This window comes from Typha angustifolia, chromosome 7, assembly GCF_048772165.1.
Source record: "Typha angustifolia cultivar Huaian chromosome 7, ASM4877216v1, whole genome shotgun sequence".
Classification (NCBI taxonomy): Eukaryota; Viridiplantae; Streptophyta; class Magnoliopsida; order Poales; family Typhaceae; genus Typha; species Typha angustifolia.
This window is the reverse complement of record NC_133245.1, coordinates 3,520,410-3,536,711: the sequence shown is the minus strand read 5'-3', so window position 1 is coordinate 3,536,711 and position 16,302 is coordinate 3,520,410. Positions and strand designations below refer to the sequence as shown.

Genomic DNA, 16,302 nt, shown 5'->3' with positions numbered 1-16,302 from the left:
CCAAATTCTCCTTTTGGTAAAAATTAGCATATTCCAAACCTTCAAGTTGCTCAAAGGTTTTGCTGCCATCCTTCTAAGCTAATAATATATTACCAAGTTATGTCCAAATGGCATGGGTGGAAATTGTAGAATTATTAAAAAAATTAAATATATTTTATATTTCTATAGTTATACTCAAAATTATTTTAGCTTTATGTACTTTAAAATTTTTTAAGCTAGTTCATATACTCACGACTAAAGTAAAATTATTAGTTTTTTTCATCTAAATTAAAATCTTCTCCAAGCAAATATCTATAAGGGGACAATATATATATATATATAAAAGAATAGTTGCATAGTTATCTTAAAAATTAAATTTATAATATTTTAGAGCGTGCCCAAAAAATTTTAAAAATTAAATACCAGCTGAATTCCCTCCATTTTTTACACTTTTATAAAAAATAATTTTATATAAGCATTTCTCTCTCTTTAAAAAATACTCATTTGTTTTTTTTCTTATTTTTTAGATTATGCTTACTATATAATAATAAGTTTTATTAAATCTAATTTTTATTAAGTTTAATAGTTATATGACGTCTAAAACCAAGATAAATACGAGGTTAAAAGCTCCGAGAAAGAAGAGATTTAGAGGGCCCTATGGAGAATTAAAATTTTGGCCTAATAAACATGACAGGGGTATTTTGGTAATTTGAGCTTGCTCTATTAATTTTTATTAAAAAAATTGACAGTTTCAGTTTAGTCATTAAGTATAAGAATTGATTTAAAAATTTTTAAAGTACAAGAGAGTAAAATATATTTAACAATAAAACTTAAAACCTTTACTTAAGCCGAGGTAATTGAGAACTAACACATTAGGTTTAATAATTTAATCACATGTGGAACTTCTCATGTTCCATATGGCCTAATAATTTAATATATTAATTTTTTGACACTGACCCTTAACTATGATATATATTAATATATATAATAATTTTTCCATTAATATATTTAAATAAGGGAGTTGGGAAATAGCATAGACTATACTATATATTGTTGATAGTTGTCATAGTCAAAGTGTAATTATTTATAATTTTTTAATATAAAATTATTACAATTTATGTATGAATATAAATAAATGGTAAGCTAAAAAAGGTCGACCAAACCTTGTTTCCTATTCCAACGTTTCCCCTCTCCTCGAAGAACCCCGAATTCATCGTTTTCGGTTTCATCCTGCCCTCCTTTCTCTCTCTATTAACGCCTTTACCCAAACGAAGAAGTGGAAAAGGAGGAGAGAAGGGAGAAAAAATAAAATAAAATCCCTCCTTGATTCGGTCGTAATCTTCTTCTGTTCTGGAAGCGTCTCAAAGCGAGGAGTTTCCAAGAAATCCAAGGACCGAATCGAGATCGCCGCGTCGGCGAAGGGCTTCTTCGATTTCTTCTCCGCGGTTTAGTTGCCGATCCATCGTTGGGTTCTTGTTCTCTTTCTTTCGTTTCTTCCGATAGGTAATCCGATCAGATGTTGTTAGATTTTTGTGCTTTTCTTTTTTGTATCAGATGTATCTTCTTAGATTCGATCTTTTTATGAGGTTTGGTTAGATCTTTGAGGAATTGATCTTTCGTCTGCACTTGACTTGATGTGTTGCGATTTGACAAGAATTTAGATGGTCTGTTTAATTTATCGATTACCGTCCAATTGGATTGCAAATTTGTGGTTTTTATCGTGCAGGGTTTTCTTATTATTCTGCTTGTAGCAGTCCCGTAGATGCACTGTAAAATACTAGTATTACATTATCGATAATTGATAGAAAAGAAGATATTTTGGTCACTGTTTCCGATGATGCACCGGATATTTTGTGATTTAGCTCTACTTAGTTGTCATTTGATTTTAGAAGAACGTAAATGCAGGTATGCAGAGCCAAGTCGTCTGTAACGGATGCAGAAGCCTTCTTCTTTACCCAAGGGGAGCCACTAGCGTATGTTGTGCAATATGCAGCACTATAACTTCAGTGCCCCCTCTAGGTAAAATTATATCCTTTGCTTGGAAAAGATGATCTAAAATTCATAATTATTAAATAACGAATTATTTGGTATCTCTTTTTATGTTATGTTATTGTTAGGAAACATTATTTGCATTGGTAGCCTATCTTAGCCATAAAAGATTCTGTTTACTTTGGTCCAAACTCCAAACCACTGAATATTATATATGTATTTTTTGTTAGAGCCAGTGTCAGTTATTGATTCCATTTCTGTTACCTGGTGATTGATGATTTATTTTCAGTTTTACTTACATGCCCCCCTGAAATGATAATTTCAAAAGTGTCAATAAAATTCAAACACATGAGAGGTGCTTCTGTTCAGATGGTGCCCCTGATAGCTCTAAAATTTGATAGGTATATTCATTGTATGCAGAACATTATGCTTCAAGAGTATTGCAACATGCACATGGAATTCAATTAATCTTTTATACCCTGTGGTGGTTAAATATGGGTTTTCAAATAATTCAAAGTTTCAGACAAGTGAAACTGTAAGTGTGTTCCAAGAAAATATTATGATGAGACAACATAGATCCTATCCTCATATGTCAACACTCTTAGAGCTTTACTTTTATAGTTTATATAATGTTTTCTCAAGAATTGATGCGAACTTATTTCTGCATAACTAGTCCTAGGCATAATACGCCGTGAAAATGGAAGATATATGCAGAAATTTTCCATATGATGTATTGGCCTTCAATGGTTATTAATTATTATCTTAGACCTATGAGATCTTTCTCAGAGCCCATTTGACCTAGTATCCACTGACTACACTCCCTTTTATTTTTAAAAGATTCTTAGGCTATGTTTTCTTTTTTTCCCCCATTTGCACAATTTGAGGATTTATATGGTACAGAAGGCTGAGTCCAATATTTTGCAGGGATGGAGATGGCTCAGGTTATATGCGGAGGTTGCCGAACATTATTAATGTATGCACGTGGTGCAACGAGTGTGAGATGCTCATGCTGTAGCACAGTGAATCTTGTAAGACCAGGTACATATAACATTCTTTTTCCTTCTTTTTCTGAAGTGGTCTACAGCACTTGGATATTGGTTCCCAATGGATATTTCAATAACTTTGTGGGTCAGAAAGGGAACCCTCATATGATAGTGTGTGGCTGTGTGCCAATTGCAAGTCTGTTTGGTGGGAAGGTTCTTATTATTTTATGTAGGCATTTGTTACTTGCATAGTCCTTCATTAATTTGTGTATGTGTGGACATTAGATTATGTAGAGCATTTCTTTACTTTATAACTTGAATGTGACATTTATAGTTTAGCATTATTAGGAAAGTCAAAGCCTAACCATTCCTATTCAGTTTTTTACTTTTAGTTTCTCTATCCCATTATTTATTGAGTAAATGCTATTTCTATGTTTCTTCTATCCCTTGCTTTGGTAAGTGTATATCATTTTTAGATACCGAAACTGTGGTGCATTTTCTTAGCATCTGTAACAAAATATAGCATTTACAATATTGCATGAAGAGAAGAATTAAAGAATTCTTCTTTTCTTCGTCAGTAGCCTCATAGCCAGAGCGATATATTTGCATAATTGCATGTTTACACCTCTAACGATGGTAAGGAGGTGCAAAGTTGGTTTTAAAGCTTGCAAAATAGGTGCATTTTGTTAACTGTTAAGTGTGCAGCTTGATTCATTATTAACTCTTGATCTGGTTGTTCATAAGTGTGATACTGCATTGTCATCTGTATTATGTTCCCTCCACTAAGTGTCAATGTAGATTATGTATATTTCTCAAATGAAAAACTCAAATTTTGTAAAGCAATGGCAAAAAATTGTTGTGGGGTTGAATTGCTTATTTTCTGTTGGGTCATTGTTAAGATAAAGTTTCCCAGAAGATCAAATTTGATATCCATTCCTAAATTACTAGAACAATGTATTTGCATCCTAGCAGAAGCCTTGGGAACCATTCCAGTGCATGTGTGCTACGTTTCGCTATTTTTCTTATGAGCCAATAAGTTAGCATAGTCCCATGACATTCTCAATATTTGTGTTTGCTTCTACATGTTATGCAGATAATGTTGCTCAGGTGAACTGTGCTCAGTGTCGTACAACTCTTGTTTATCCATATGGAGCACCATCCGTCAAATGTGCTGTATGTCATTATATTACAAATATTGGGGTAGGTTGATCTACTACTTATTGTTCTTCTCACTATCTTATGGTATTTGAGCAACATAATTTTATTTGTCTTCTAACTATTTTCCCCCATTTCTATTTCAGATTGGTACTGCAAGACCTCCTACGCCTGCAGCACATAGGCCTAATGCATCTGCACCTTCAACTTCAGCGGTATGTCCATTTCATATATTAATTTTTCTTAACCTAGGGCCTCTGGTAATATATACTCAAGTATTTACATGCTATGATCTTGAACCCACTATTTTGTATTTCTAGCCTCCATCTCAAGCTCAGAACGTCACTGTTGTTGTTGAGAACCCTATGTCAGTGGATGAAAAAGGCAAATTGGTAAGGGTTCAAAGTTCTATTACTGCTACTAGCTTGGGTTTCTGCTTATGTGTGTGTGTGTGTGTATATAGTAAATAGAAACACTAAACAAATATATGATGGTCTCTGGATGTCGCAGGTAAGCAACGTCGTAGTTGGGGTTACAACTGGAAAAAAGTGATATGGTGCAGGTGCCTTGGTGTGTGCATCAGTTCTATCTCTCTGAAGTTTGTGATTACTTTGTATTATACTCCTGTCTGGAGACCACACTGTTTGATGGACGGTCAAGAATGTAAAGATGTGATAAGTGTTCTCTAAAGCACTCGATGTAACTGTTTGACCTCAGGAATTGGGTCCTTGAACTCCATTCTTTTATTTTTATATGAGCTCTGTCAGATGGTAAGTGTGACAGCTTCCAGTAAATATTATGGTAAACTGGAGTTACAAGCATGGTAATTGTTGTATTTGTATCGATGTTGAGAAGTTTAAGGTGAATACTTCCTACGAATATATATATCTCTTTGATGGCGTGATGGTTTTTCTTTCTCCTAAGCTGTTCTTGTCTTGAGAGCTGATATACTTTTTTTCTAAAGTAAGATATTATTTTCATACAATACAACAGTCTGAAAATTAAGTATGAGCAATTCTATTCGACTATGGTTATGCTTTTGGGCTTGTTATTTTAGAACCTTGTAATTTAAGGTGAAATATGTTAGATCATACTGCGAATTGCCCCTTGCTCTTCAGATTGAGCAGAGTTACTTGTTCATGTTTTGCATCATATTAAGGCCAGTAATTTCTTTTCCTTTGATTTCGAATGGCAACATTATTAGAGCTGGGTTTTGTTGGTTTACTGACTGAAATAATGGATTATGACAGTAGAGGAGAAAACGCCAATCACTGGGACTTCTTTTTTATCTTTTCTTTCTTCAAATAATTGCATTTAAGATAGATAGAACCACTAGCAAATTCAATTTATAATTAGACGTATAACTAGTTCAACATCACCATCACCAATATGTTTCCAGAGATAATTCTCTGAGTAAAAACACAAAGAACTCGGAGAAAAAGAAAATGTGAATTAGAAAAGTTAGAGCTCAGGTGTGCATTTATCGTCTGGAAATCTGACGGCTGTGATGGACCCAACCTATCACACGAGCACATATTTTCCTCATTGCTCCGTTGGTAGAAAGAAAAGCTCGAACTCCCAACCGCTGGGTAACCAAACAGAGCTTCTCTTAACCAACTATATTGTCTGTGTGTTCGGTGAAGATTATTACTATATTTATGTGACAGAAAACATAATAAAATAATCTATTTCTATGCCTTGGATTTTACTTAAAAGTTTTTTTTTGTGCATGTATATCTTCAAAAGCCTCTTATTTATATGTATAACCTCCTAATGTTATATCGTATGCCTCTCAAAACACACATTTTTTTTTTGTCATGAATTAAACAATTTGGATATAAAAAGATAAAAATATAGTTATTTTAGTTTTCATACATTTCTTATAGTTAAATGAACTTTTATTATTTTTTCTGTTATTTTATTGCTACTTAATTTTGTATTTATTAAAAAATTAATTGAGAAACTATCAAATTGGAGAGTACATACTTAGCTACTTTAAACCTAAGAAGCCATAAGTTAAATTAAAGTTCTAAATAAATGTGTTATTGGTAAATTATTTGATTATTTTATGACTTAATTTAGTATGACGGTTAGTGAATTCTTTTAATGGTATACAGGCGGAAAATGAAAACATTTTGTTTAAACAATATTAGACACTGTTGGATTTTAAAAACAATATGAATATGTTAGCCATTTTATAGGTATAAAATTATTTATCGATTTTTAATTATTTATTGATCTTAAAACAGAGTCTAGAACTGTGTGAGCGTATCCGACGGGTAATGTGGAGAGTTTGTAAGACTAAAATTTTAATTAAAAAAATTCTAAATTAAAAATAGAAAATAGAGAGAGCTCAGATGTGCTTGTTTTCGATCTAAGAATCAGACGGCTGTGATGGACCCAACCTATCACATGAGCGCATATATTATCCTCATAGCTCGAACTTAAGACCTCTGGATTGGGAGGTGAGAGCTGCTCTTGACCAACTCTGCAGCCTATCTTGGTTGTAGAGTTTTGCACAATAATTATTATGTACAAAATTTCAAGTAATGTTCCTCAAACCCTCCCAAAGAAAAAAGAAAAAATTTGATATTGTTGTTTTATTTAGATGAAAAAATAGATTAAAAATAAATAAAATGAAGGGCAATTAACACTGAGAAATTTAAAGGAGAAGTTAACTTTTAAAGAAGAGATAAAAGCTTATGGTAGTACACCCAGTCTTCTTATGAAAAATTGTATAACTTCTCTTCTCCTTTCACAATAAACTCAAGAGGTAATCAGGAAATTTTAGAGCCTCCTTATAGAGTGGGCAAGGAAGAAGCCAAAGAAACTATTTTATTTCTTTGGTTAAAAGCTCTCTGGTATAGATCCTATTGAGAATGATCAATCAAAGAAAAATCTTAATCTTAACCAACAACAATTATCAACCAACTCCAGTATAATTGCTAGGTACTTTCTCCATAACTAAAGAGTTGATGGGTTTAACTCCAACCCCAAACAATATTGTGGAGAAATTGTTTGATGATTTGTGGTTTAGTGGCTTGGCTTGATTCGATTGATGGCTCGGTAGTGTGATTATTTTGGAGGAATAACTTAGCAATGCAATGACTTGAAGCAGGTCTCGGTAGCATTTAGTTCGGAGCAATTATTTGGTGACGTATATGACTTGAAGTCTAGACTAAGCAACTAAAATCTCGGTGAAGCCTAAGTGTCTCTGTATTTAGAGAAGTGGCTCTTTATTCAGTCCATATCTAGTCTTTAGGTTCATAAATAATAAAAAATAATAAAAAAAAATCAGCAACAATTAACAAGGTATTCAAATAAAACCATCAACAAAATACTGGCATCTATTGAAAAATTGAACATAAAAATAAAACAAAGAAAAGGCTATAATGCTAAGAGAGATAGCAAGGGAGCTTTTAAAAAATAATACTACAATAAAAATAAAGAGCTCAGATGTGCTGGATTTCATCTTAAGGAATCGGATGGCTGTGATGGACCCAACCTATCACATGAGCACATAAATATCCTCATCGCTCTTGTTTGTAGGAATGAAGGTGGTATAAGCTCGAACTCCCAACCTCCGAATGAGACATGAGAGCTGCTCCTAACCAACTATCTTGTATACGTATTTAGTTATACAAGACAAAACCACTTATCTATGAAGAAATCTCTACATATTCAAAGATTTCTTTTGGTAGAGAAAAATTAATAATAAGGACATGCTTTTATCTTTTTAGGTAGGGGTAATTTAATCATTATGAAATATTTGTTAGCATTCCATGTTGATATTGTTTTTAAAATTATATATTAGTATAATGTATGGGAAGATGATAAATATTACTAACCCCACGATACAATAGTTTAGGATCTCGAGATTTTATTCTTTTGTCATTTATCTCTCGTGATATATGAAAAAAAAATAAAAACTTAATAATATCTTAAATAAATTAATACTATTAAAATTCGAACATATAAAACGTGATTCTTTCTTTTTTTCCGTAGAATATAATTATATGAACCACAACAAAGAATAATCTATTAAACCCTATATCTAAACAGATCTCCTTGGTTTATCATCATCCGGTTGATTTATATTAGGTAATCCAAAGTGAAAATTGTCACTCAATTGCACATATGTAACATAACATCTTATATGCATTATACTAAATAATTTGTTTTCCAAGGAAAAGAAAAAAAGAAGATAAAATTGATCAAATTTAGCAGCATCTACTTTTATGATGTATCCTGGGTACTTTTATTTATTATTATTATCTCAATCATCACCAACAGTATTATGTATTCTTATGTTAACCCCTATTATATGCATAAAATTATTTGATTGATCCTTAAAAAAGATGGCATCAATGGGGCTTATACAAAGTAATCCTTAATTACTTGTGATCTTAAAATAGAGTCTAGAATTGTGACTAAAATTAAAATGTAATGAATTTATGCACCTCCTCGTATGTGATTAGAAAACCTCATTTTATTTTTCTTGGGTATGAAATGATGTTTGAATGCTATTGACAAATAAGAGAAAGTTAATTATTCACCAATAAAATAAAACCTTAAACTATATATAAAAAAAAAGAATAAAAAGAGCTCAGATGTGCTGGTTACATCTAATATAATCAGACGGTTGTGATGGACCCAACCAATCACATTTGGGCACATATTATCCTCATAGCTCGAACTCACGACCTCTGGATTAGAAGCCGAGAGATGCCATTAACCAACTGTGTAGTTTATCTTGTTGAATGGCTCTACAATATTTACTTATAATGAAAAGTTCTTCTCCAGAAAAGTGGTATCGAGTATTTATTTAATTATTGGAGTCTGGAGAGACAGAGAACCAGGAAGGGGGAGAGAAAGAAAGAAGAAATTAAAGGGCGATTAGCGCCGAGAAATAGTCGAAGCTCGTCAGAGACTTAGGTGGGAAGGAGAGTCTCCTCACTGTCTCCAGATTTTCGAACGACAGCCTCCTCAAGAACATTCTGTGGCTTCACCTCTTCCACAACAAATTTAGGCGTCCGTCGAAGACGAGGCGAGATATAGCGTTGCTTCCAGCGAGACCAGTAGGTTTAGAAGGAGACATGGCCAATCTGGACTAGTACCGAGCCAAGGAGCAGAAGATAATAAGCTGTGGAGAAGGACAAATGGGCTCAAGAATCTCCCTCCATAAGACCAAGGCCTCACTATTCCACTTCGCCGAGAATGTCTTGGCCAAAGGATGACGATGATAAAGTGTCCCATATGAAGAAGCAGTGGAAATGGTGATTTATAAGCCCTTCAATGAAAATTCTATGTGAACATCATGGCCAGTCAGTCAGTTAAAATGAGGCTCATTTCTCAAAGAGTTTGGGCTCAATGGAAAAGGTAACAACAGACAGAGCTCAGATGTGCAGGTTTCATCTGAGAAATCAGATGGCTGTGATGGACCCAACCAATCACATGAGCACATAAATTTCCTCATCGGTCTGTCGTGTTAAAGATATGGGGTGAGAGAGGCTCGAACTCTCGACCTCAGGATAACTCAAATTCAGCTATGAGACCTACGCGCTAGCCAACTGCGCCACCACCCCCCATTTGTGGTAATCTGCAATAATTTCCATACTTATCGATGAAAGTAAACTAGGAATTTTAAAAATATTAACTTTTTAATAGGATAGAATATTCCTATCTAGTGAGGTGAAATAGGAATTTATTTTATTTTATAGAAGGTAGGGTCCGACTTTAGAAAAAGAGATAAAGATAGAGTATTAATATTCATCACGTAGAGGTATTTTTTGCGAATTTCGCTTTAATATAATATCAAGAACTTTCTTGTTATGATCACCAAATGATGCTATTCCTTGTTATCCGAGATTAACCATAATTATGAACAACATCTCCACCTCCCGTTAGTTGCATCCAACCAAGAATTTGCTACAGATCCAGATGAAGTGTTCCTGTTTTGGATTTAGTTCCACTTGGATATTTTTTGGTTAATTGCAGTATCAAATCTACACACCAGAATCAAGGCCTCTTCTGTCACAATTTCCTTCTCTCTAAATTATCTCTGCAGCTTGGATATCTTCTTGAACAAAGTTTTGGCAAGAAAGAGACAAACTCCACGTACACTTGCAAGAATTTTATTCCAGAGAGTCTCAGAGATGTGTGAGACAAGTTAAGTTGCTTTGACGAAAAGATGGTGCAAAATCTTCCTTATAATCTCCACGAGTCATTTGCTCTTCTGTCATCTTCCTCTCTTGTCTCTTCCAATCTCTATCCATGGCAGTTGAGCATGGCAAGAAGCCAGAGATTGGATCCAAATATTTGCAGATTAAGGCCAAGCTGGTTAGCCTTCTGCCAGTGTTATTAAGGGTTGCAGCTGTAATAGCCACAGTAGTAGCTACTGTGGTTATGGGACTAAACAAGCAAACCAAAACAACAGCTGTTGCAATTGTGGGTACTACTCCCTTATACCAAACTTTCACTGCCAAGTTCCAGCAAACCCCTGCCTTTGTGTAAGATTCAAGTCCTTTAACAATTGCTGTCTAATTGAATGTATATACTTCTTATGATCTTTACAATTGTTGCAGGTACTTTGTGATAGCCAATGCCATAGCCAGCTTCTATAATCTACTGGTGCTCTTGTTGAGAAACCTCTTCAAAGGCAAGGGACATAATTTATACGTGCAGCTCTTTGACATGGTAACAAACTCTACTGGAGTAAATAATTTTCTTTACTATATTTAACTTTTTCACAAAGACTTCACGAGGGGACAAGGGGGGGTGGGGGGGGAGATACTCAGAGAATGGTAATTTGTAATTTATTACACTATTTTAGTAACACTTGTATCGGTTAGGCCTTTCAACATCAGCACAACCATTACAGTAACAGTATGAGTAAAATTCCAAAAGCTACGACATCCTAGAGATATAATTGTTCCACAGATATGATCTCAAAACAGTGACAAGTTTTAGGATGTTGTGGATGGTTGGTCAGGTGGCAATGGCCTTGGTGGCCACTGGTGCAGCTGCAGCTGCTTCAATAGCAGAGTTGGGTAGGAATGGCAATCTGCATGCAAGATGGAACCCGATCTGCGATAAGTTTGACTCCTTCTGCAGCCATGGCGGCATGGCCCTCGTCGCGTCATTCCTCGGATCCCTTCTCCTTCTGATACTTAACATGCTGTCAGTTGTCACTCTCTGCAAGAGTGTTGCATGCCAGGAGTAGTCCCTTTTGCAACAGCAGAGTGTGAGTGTGTCATGTATTATTGTGATGTATGAGTACTCCCTTGCCAGATAAGCCTTTCAGTAATTGAGCTGGTTGATGAGATGCCCCTTTCAGATGCACTGTGGAGGTAGGATAATATCAAAATCATTGCTATGCTTGATATATTTACTCAACAGTGTTTTATTGCAATGAGTGTATCCAAGGGTATACATCGTCTTTTATATATGTGTGGATGATTCTGAGACTGCATAGTTAATTATTCCTTCCAGTCTACTCTAAACACCTATATAAAAGATGTCAAAGTAATTAATAAGCCTGAAAGAGAGGAGCACTATTTTCTATCTATAATTGATCTAGCTTTGGATCATGTAATTATTGGCTTCATCACCAAACTTGCACTATTATTTTTCTAGCGTTTCTTTAGCATGGGTCAGTGAGATTGAGATTTTCCTAAATGCTATCTAATGCTACTGGATATACTTCGTAATCTATCACATGAAAGAGCCCATAGCTAGGAGAATTGGTTGTGGGTTGCTTTCAAAAATCTGGGTGATTAGGGGTTCAACAGGTCTCTGAATTCATCAGCCTAACTATAGAGTTTATGTGGTTGATTAGCATATCCAAAAAAAAAAGTAGACAAGTAGAAGAATAAATTTTGAGGATTGTGGGGTGATATTAATCAAATGAAGACCATGTAAACTGTCGCTTTATTCTGTCAGCAAATCTACTCTCAGATCATACTGATAACATCAAATATCTAACCTACAAGACCAAAAAACAATGTGAATAGAACCCACTGATGAGCTGGGAATCCTGCAGTATCTGGTAGGTATATGTTGATAATAACACTTCACATTAAAAAAAAAAATTGTGATAGAGTTCATCACCATAGCTAATCAGCTTAGCTATCTTTGATAGAGAAATAGAAACAGTCACCATCAAGGCTCAACTCATGGCAAGATCCATCTCTCCCTAATGCTTTGTGCGGTCATTGATGTTAATAATTAAGAAGATATAAATCAAGCTAAGATCCATATATTGAAAAGGTCTACTTTCCACAGCAGTTCATGTCTATAAAAACCAACATGTACAGAGAGGTAAATGAAGTGCTCAAACTCTTAATGCTTTAGCTACTAATCAAAGAGGTCACTCTTCCGATTGTCTTAGCAACTCTGAACTATTTTAGATCTCAGAATGGATTCCAGGATGAGGTCAGACCCACCCCAGATAAGCATCCAACCCAACTCTCCGCATCTAAATTTGGCACCTCCTCCCCTTTTGGGCTCCCCTCCAACTTGGTGAGGTGGCTCAGGAATGCCTTAATGGAAGTCTTCTTGTCAACTGAGAGTGGACTCGAGCTGGGACCCAGCTCAGGTGGACCCCAGGATTGGGCAAATCCCTTGTTCTCAATTGGTGGAAAGTAAGGGCCCCAGCCGTTTGGGCCAATGGAGGTGTGATTAGGAGGGATACTGGAGAAGCAGGGCACCTGCTCAAACCCCTCTAAGTTGAGCCGGGCTTGGTCAAAGGTGGTGTAGGTGTCCATGAGAGGTGGAAGGGATGAGGTGGTTGTATCAGCATAGCTGGTGTCCATGCTTGCTCTCTTGGAGCAGATCCCTCTGTGCTTGTGGGAGACTCTGCATAGGACCCAATCTTCCTGCATGGATAAAGAACTGGAGTAATTAGTCTTGAAGATCTCTACCAAAATCTAAAGATTAGCATGCAAAGCTAGCTTGGTGGGTTAGCATTAAGACATTTCACAATAATTAAGCTTGTGATATTTAGAGAAGTGATGCAAAATGGCATTATTTTACCTTCTAAATTATGAGAGAACACAAGTTTGCAAAGGAAATAAATTATTGTGGGATTTGCTTGGGAAGGAGCAAGACTAAATGCAGTCATAGGTAGAACAGTGCAGTTAGGTGTGACACAATGATAGGCGAAGGAAACAAATAACAAGTAGTTAAGCACAACAAGGGGGGTGGAGAAGAGACAAGGAGGAACTGCATGCAATGCAGATGGTTTGGAATCATGAAAGCAACTTGTCGACAATGAAGATGACTTTGGACAAAAGAAGAGCTTTAATTAATTCCAAAAAGATAAGTTCAAGGCATTTATGATGTCTCCACTAATGTTTTTTTTTTTTCTTATCTTTACGGTATAAAATTAATTTTTACACTGATTAGTTATATCAGACGTCAGCGTATCAGTATAAATTTTAAAAAGAAAATTATATAAAATTCACCTTAGAGGGCAAATTGGGTTGAACACGAGGTCCTTCCATTCGATACTCATGCATGACCCACTCTGTCTTCTTCCCTTTAGGAGCTCTTCCTTGGTAAAAAACCAATGTCTTCCTCATACCCATTAGGGCACCCTTCCGCACCACTGGTCGATCCTTGCCGGTCGCCTTCCAATATCCCGACAACGTTGCACGATTCGTCCGTTGGCCGGTCGTATATTTTCGATCTCGAAGATTAAAGAAGTACCACTCTCTCCCTCCGACGCAGGCAGTATCTGATATAGTGGACCGGTAGCATTAGCACACAACTATATATGTATATATCTATACATTAACATATCTATATATATATATATATAATAATTAGACATGCACAAGTATATTATTTGTACCGAAAAATAAAATAAGATGTGAATATGATTTTAAGGACATCTTTTATCACATCCACCTACATATGTGCAAGCTATAGTTCACCTTCACAGACGTATCACTCAAGTTAAAACACTTGGTTACAATTTAACAAGGGAGAAAAGCAAAAGAGTACGTAATTATTAATATAGCTCAGCATATGGTTAGGTTTTCCAAAGAGTTGGTAGGCGATGGACAAGGACATGCATGGCATTGTTAGCATCAGCATCAAACCTACCCCATGGCCATGATGGGGATTGGACACAGTTGCATCCGATGGCCAATGCAGTAGTATCAATTCATGTCCCCATCGGCGGCCACCCATCTATAATTTCATCTCCATATCTTTCGTGGCGTCACTATTCATTAGCCTCTCCATACATACATAGATAGATAGATAGATATCGACCTTGTACGTGGTATAAAGGTAGTCATCGTGGTCCACCTCCATGACTTTATTCCTAATGGCTAAAGGAGTTCTCAACACGTGTGTGGTCCATCGACTACCTTCTCCATTAGTTAACTAACTTTGCTTTCAAAGATTACGATGCTAACAAGGTGTCGTGGTGTAGTTGGTTATCACGTCAGTCTAACACACTGAAGGTCTCCGGTTCGAGTCCGGGCGACGCCATATTTTAATTAATTATCTACTTTTTAGAAAAAAGAATCGAAGATATTATCTTCTTGCGTTCATTTCTACAATTTACCATGAGCTTATCTTTTCCTTTTATTATTATTATTATTATTATTATTATTATAATAATTATTTGATGTAATAAAATATTATATTTGGACATCAAGCTGTCTAAAGTTGGCAGGCAGGCCATCATCATGGAAGGGAATACGACACAGGAGAGGTTAAAAAGTGGCCAAAACTTTGGCGCAGGAGAATATTTTCTGTTAAGGGGATGTATGTATGGATGCATGGATGGATGGCCAAAAAGGACACCATGACACGAAGGTTGGGGAGTGGAGTGCTGCTACTGGAAGATTAGGGAAAGGGGGCCTTTAAATTTGTTCCCATCTATAGTAAGGGGGAGTGGATGCTATATATATATATATATATATATATATATATATATATATATATATATATATAAGAATACTTTTCTGTTGTAGTAGAGAATAAAAGCATATCTAAGAAGTTAATCATCCATTAAATAATAAACAGAAGAAAGGTGGCACATTAGATTAACATTTTACTATTGATTAAAGAAACGACTTAACTTAATTTGAGGCAGTTTCATGACAGCCAAGTGTGAACACGTCAAAATTATAGACTGCAGCCTCATATTGGAAAGAGTTGGGTCTGTGAAGGAACCTTTCTCCTCGTTGGACTTCTTCAAGGTATTGCTTCCATGGATATAACTAATAACTACTCTTTGATTGGTGGGCAGAAATTTATATGTCCTTATTAAAGAGTTGTAAGTTTTCATAGGAATTTAGAGTTCACACACAAATATAGAGACAAGTAATAGGAAAGGGGTGAGTCTCTGGCAGAAGTAAACCATGCTGCGTGTGTTTGTTTTGAAGGCCTTTGAGGGTGATCCAGATGTTTTTTCTTTAAGGGAAAAGAAAATTTTGGGCTAGAATTATGGAATAAGTGAAAGAATAACCATGGATATTGGCAATCAGGTCTTACAGAAAAGGAAAAGAGATATCAACATGTAAATCATTTGGTTTAGCTAGCTAGCTCTCACCTGGTAGCTCCCATGGTTCACACTTGTTGAGATCCACGTCGACCATGGCCGGGCAACCGCGGCTTCCGTCGCTACTCACCCTCGGGACAAGGTAGTCGCAGATCAATTCGTCATCCTTGGGGTGGAATCTGAATCCAGGAGGCAGGGTTGCCTCCACCATGCTCAAGAAGCTCATGGAGCCCTTTCGCTTATTCTGAGAGAGAGAGAGAGAGAGAGAGAGAGAGAGAGAGAGAGAGAGAGAGAGAGAGAGAGAGAGAGAGAGAGAGGTTATGAGATCTCTCAAATGAGGAGATTTCAAGGTGTATTAATACTGCTTCAGTGGGTCAACTTTTTTTTTTGATGATGATGATGATGAGAATATGCGTGTTAGATTGGAGAGTTGGGGGAGAGTGAAATGGAATCGAACAGTAGTTAATTCTTTTTCTTCTTCTTTATTCTTCCTTTTACTTTTTAGGAATAATTCTTTTTTACCCCCTTTAACTACCGTACTATTTCATAATAATTTTATGAACTATGTTTTAATATACAATAACCCTCTAAATTATAAAAATGCTATCACCTCTCTTCTTCTTCCGTTAGGTTTTTTTTAAAACTATTTCCATCCTCGTGCAATTTAAAGAAAAAAAT

General features: G+C 35.6%; 3 protein-coding genes and 7 non-coding genes across 10 annotated transcripts; 3 read left to right on the top strand and 7 right to left on the bottom strand.

Annotated features, from left to right (window-relative positions):
• Window positions 1–1,158: 1,158 nt before the first annotated feature.
• Window positions 1,159–5,023, top strand: LOC140762501 (protein LOL3). The gene is made up of 7 exons (XM_073100350.1): window positions 1,159–1,482; window positions 1,885–1,998; window positions 2,893–3,006; window positions 4,045–4,151; window positions 4,253–4,321; window positions 4,427–4,498; window positions 4,617–5,023. The coding sequence occupies exons 2-7, from the start codon at window positions 1,887–1,889 to the stop codon at window positions 4,656–4,658; spliced, it is 516 nt and encodes a 171-aa protein (XP_072956451.1). The 5' UTR covers window positions 1,159–1,482; window positions 1,885–1,886; the 3' UTR covers window positions 4,659–5,023.
• A 547-nt stretch (window positions 5,024–5,570) lies between these two features.
• On the bottom strand, window positions 5,571–5,657 carry LOC140764108 (small nucleolar RNA snoR114). Its single transcript, XR_012104983.1, has one exon. It is a non-coding gene; the product is annotated as a small nucleolar RNA snoR114 (small nucleolar RNA).
• A 798-nt stretch (window positions 5,658–6,455) lies between these two features.
• Window positions 6,456–6,546, bottom strand: LOC140764107 (small nucleolar RNA snoR114). The gene has a single exon (XR_012104982.1). It is a non-coding gene; the product is annotated as a small nucleolar RNA snoR114 (small nucleolar RNA).
• A 1,008-nt stretch (window positions 6,547–7,554) lies between these two features.
• LOC140764109 (small nucleolar RNA snoR114) lies at window positions 7,555–7,645 on the bottom strand. The gene has a single exon (XR_012104984.1). It is a non-coding gene; the product is annotated as a small nucleolar RNA snoR114 (small nucleolar RNA).
• Window positions 7,646–8,708: 1,063 nt separating this feature from the next.
• LOC140764110 (small nucleolar RNA snoR114) lies at window positions 8,709–8,799 on the bottom strand. Its single transcript, XR_012104985.1, has one exon. It is a non-coding gene; the product is annotated as a small nucleolar RNA snoR114 (small nucleolar RNA).
• Window positions 8,800–9,498: 699 nt separating this feature from the next.
• LOC140764111 (small nucleolar RNA snoR114) lies at window positions 9,499–9,587 on the bottom strand. Its single transcript, XR_012104986.1, has one exon. It is a non-coding gene; the product is annotated as a small nucleolar RNA snoR114 (small nucleolar RNA).
• A 16-nt stretch (window positions 9,588–9,603) lies between these two features.
• On the bottom strand, window positions 9,604–9,691 carry TRNAM-CAU (transfer RNA methionine (anticodon CAU)). Its single transcript is given in 2 exon segments — window positions 9,604–9,639; window positions 9,654–9,691. It is a non-coding gene; the product is annotated as a tRNA-Met (tRNA).
• Window positions 9,692–10,337: 646 nt separating this feature from the next.
• LOC140762158 (CASP-like protein 1B2) lies at window positions 10,338–11,517 on the top strand. The gene is made up of 3 exons (XM_073099784.1): window positions 10,338–10,615; window positions 10,691–10,802; window positions 11,098–11,517. The coding sequence occupies exons 1-3, from the start codon at window positions 10,380–10,382 to the stop codon at window positions 11,326–11,328; spliced, it is 579 nt and encodes a 192-aa protein (XP_072955885.1). The 5' UTR covers window positions 10,338–10,379; the 3' UTR covers window positions 11,329–11,517.
• Window positions 11,518–12,343: 826 nt separating this feature from the next.
• On the bottom strand, window positions 12,344–15,913 carry LOC140762157 (NAC domain-containing protein 21/22-like). The gene is made up of 3 exons (XM_073099783.1): window positions 15,676–15,913; window positions 13,571–13,842; window positions 12,344–12,982 (listed from the first exon to the last, which is right to left on the bottom strand). Exons 1-3 carry the CDS (start codon window positions 15,848–15,850, stop codon window positions 12,518–12,520), a joined length of 912 nt encoding a protein of 303 aa, XP_072955884.1. The 5' UTR covers window positions 15,851–15,913; the 3' UTR covers window positions 12,344–12,517.
• On the top strand, window positions 14,533–14,606 carry TRNAV-AAC (transfer RNA valine (anticodon AAC)). The gene has a single exon. It is a non-coding gene; the product is annotated as a tRNA-Val (tRNA).
• Window positions 15,914–16,302: the final 389 nt, after the last annotated feature.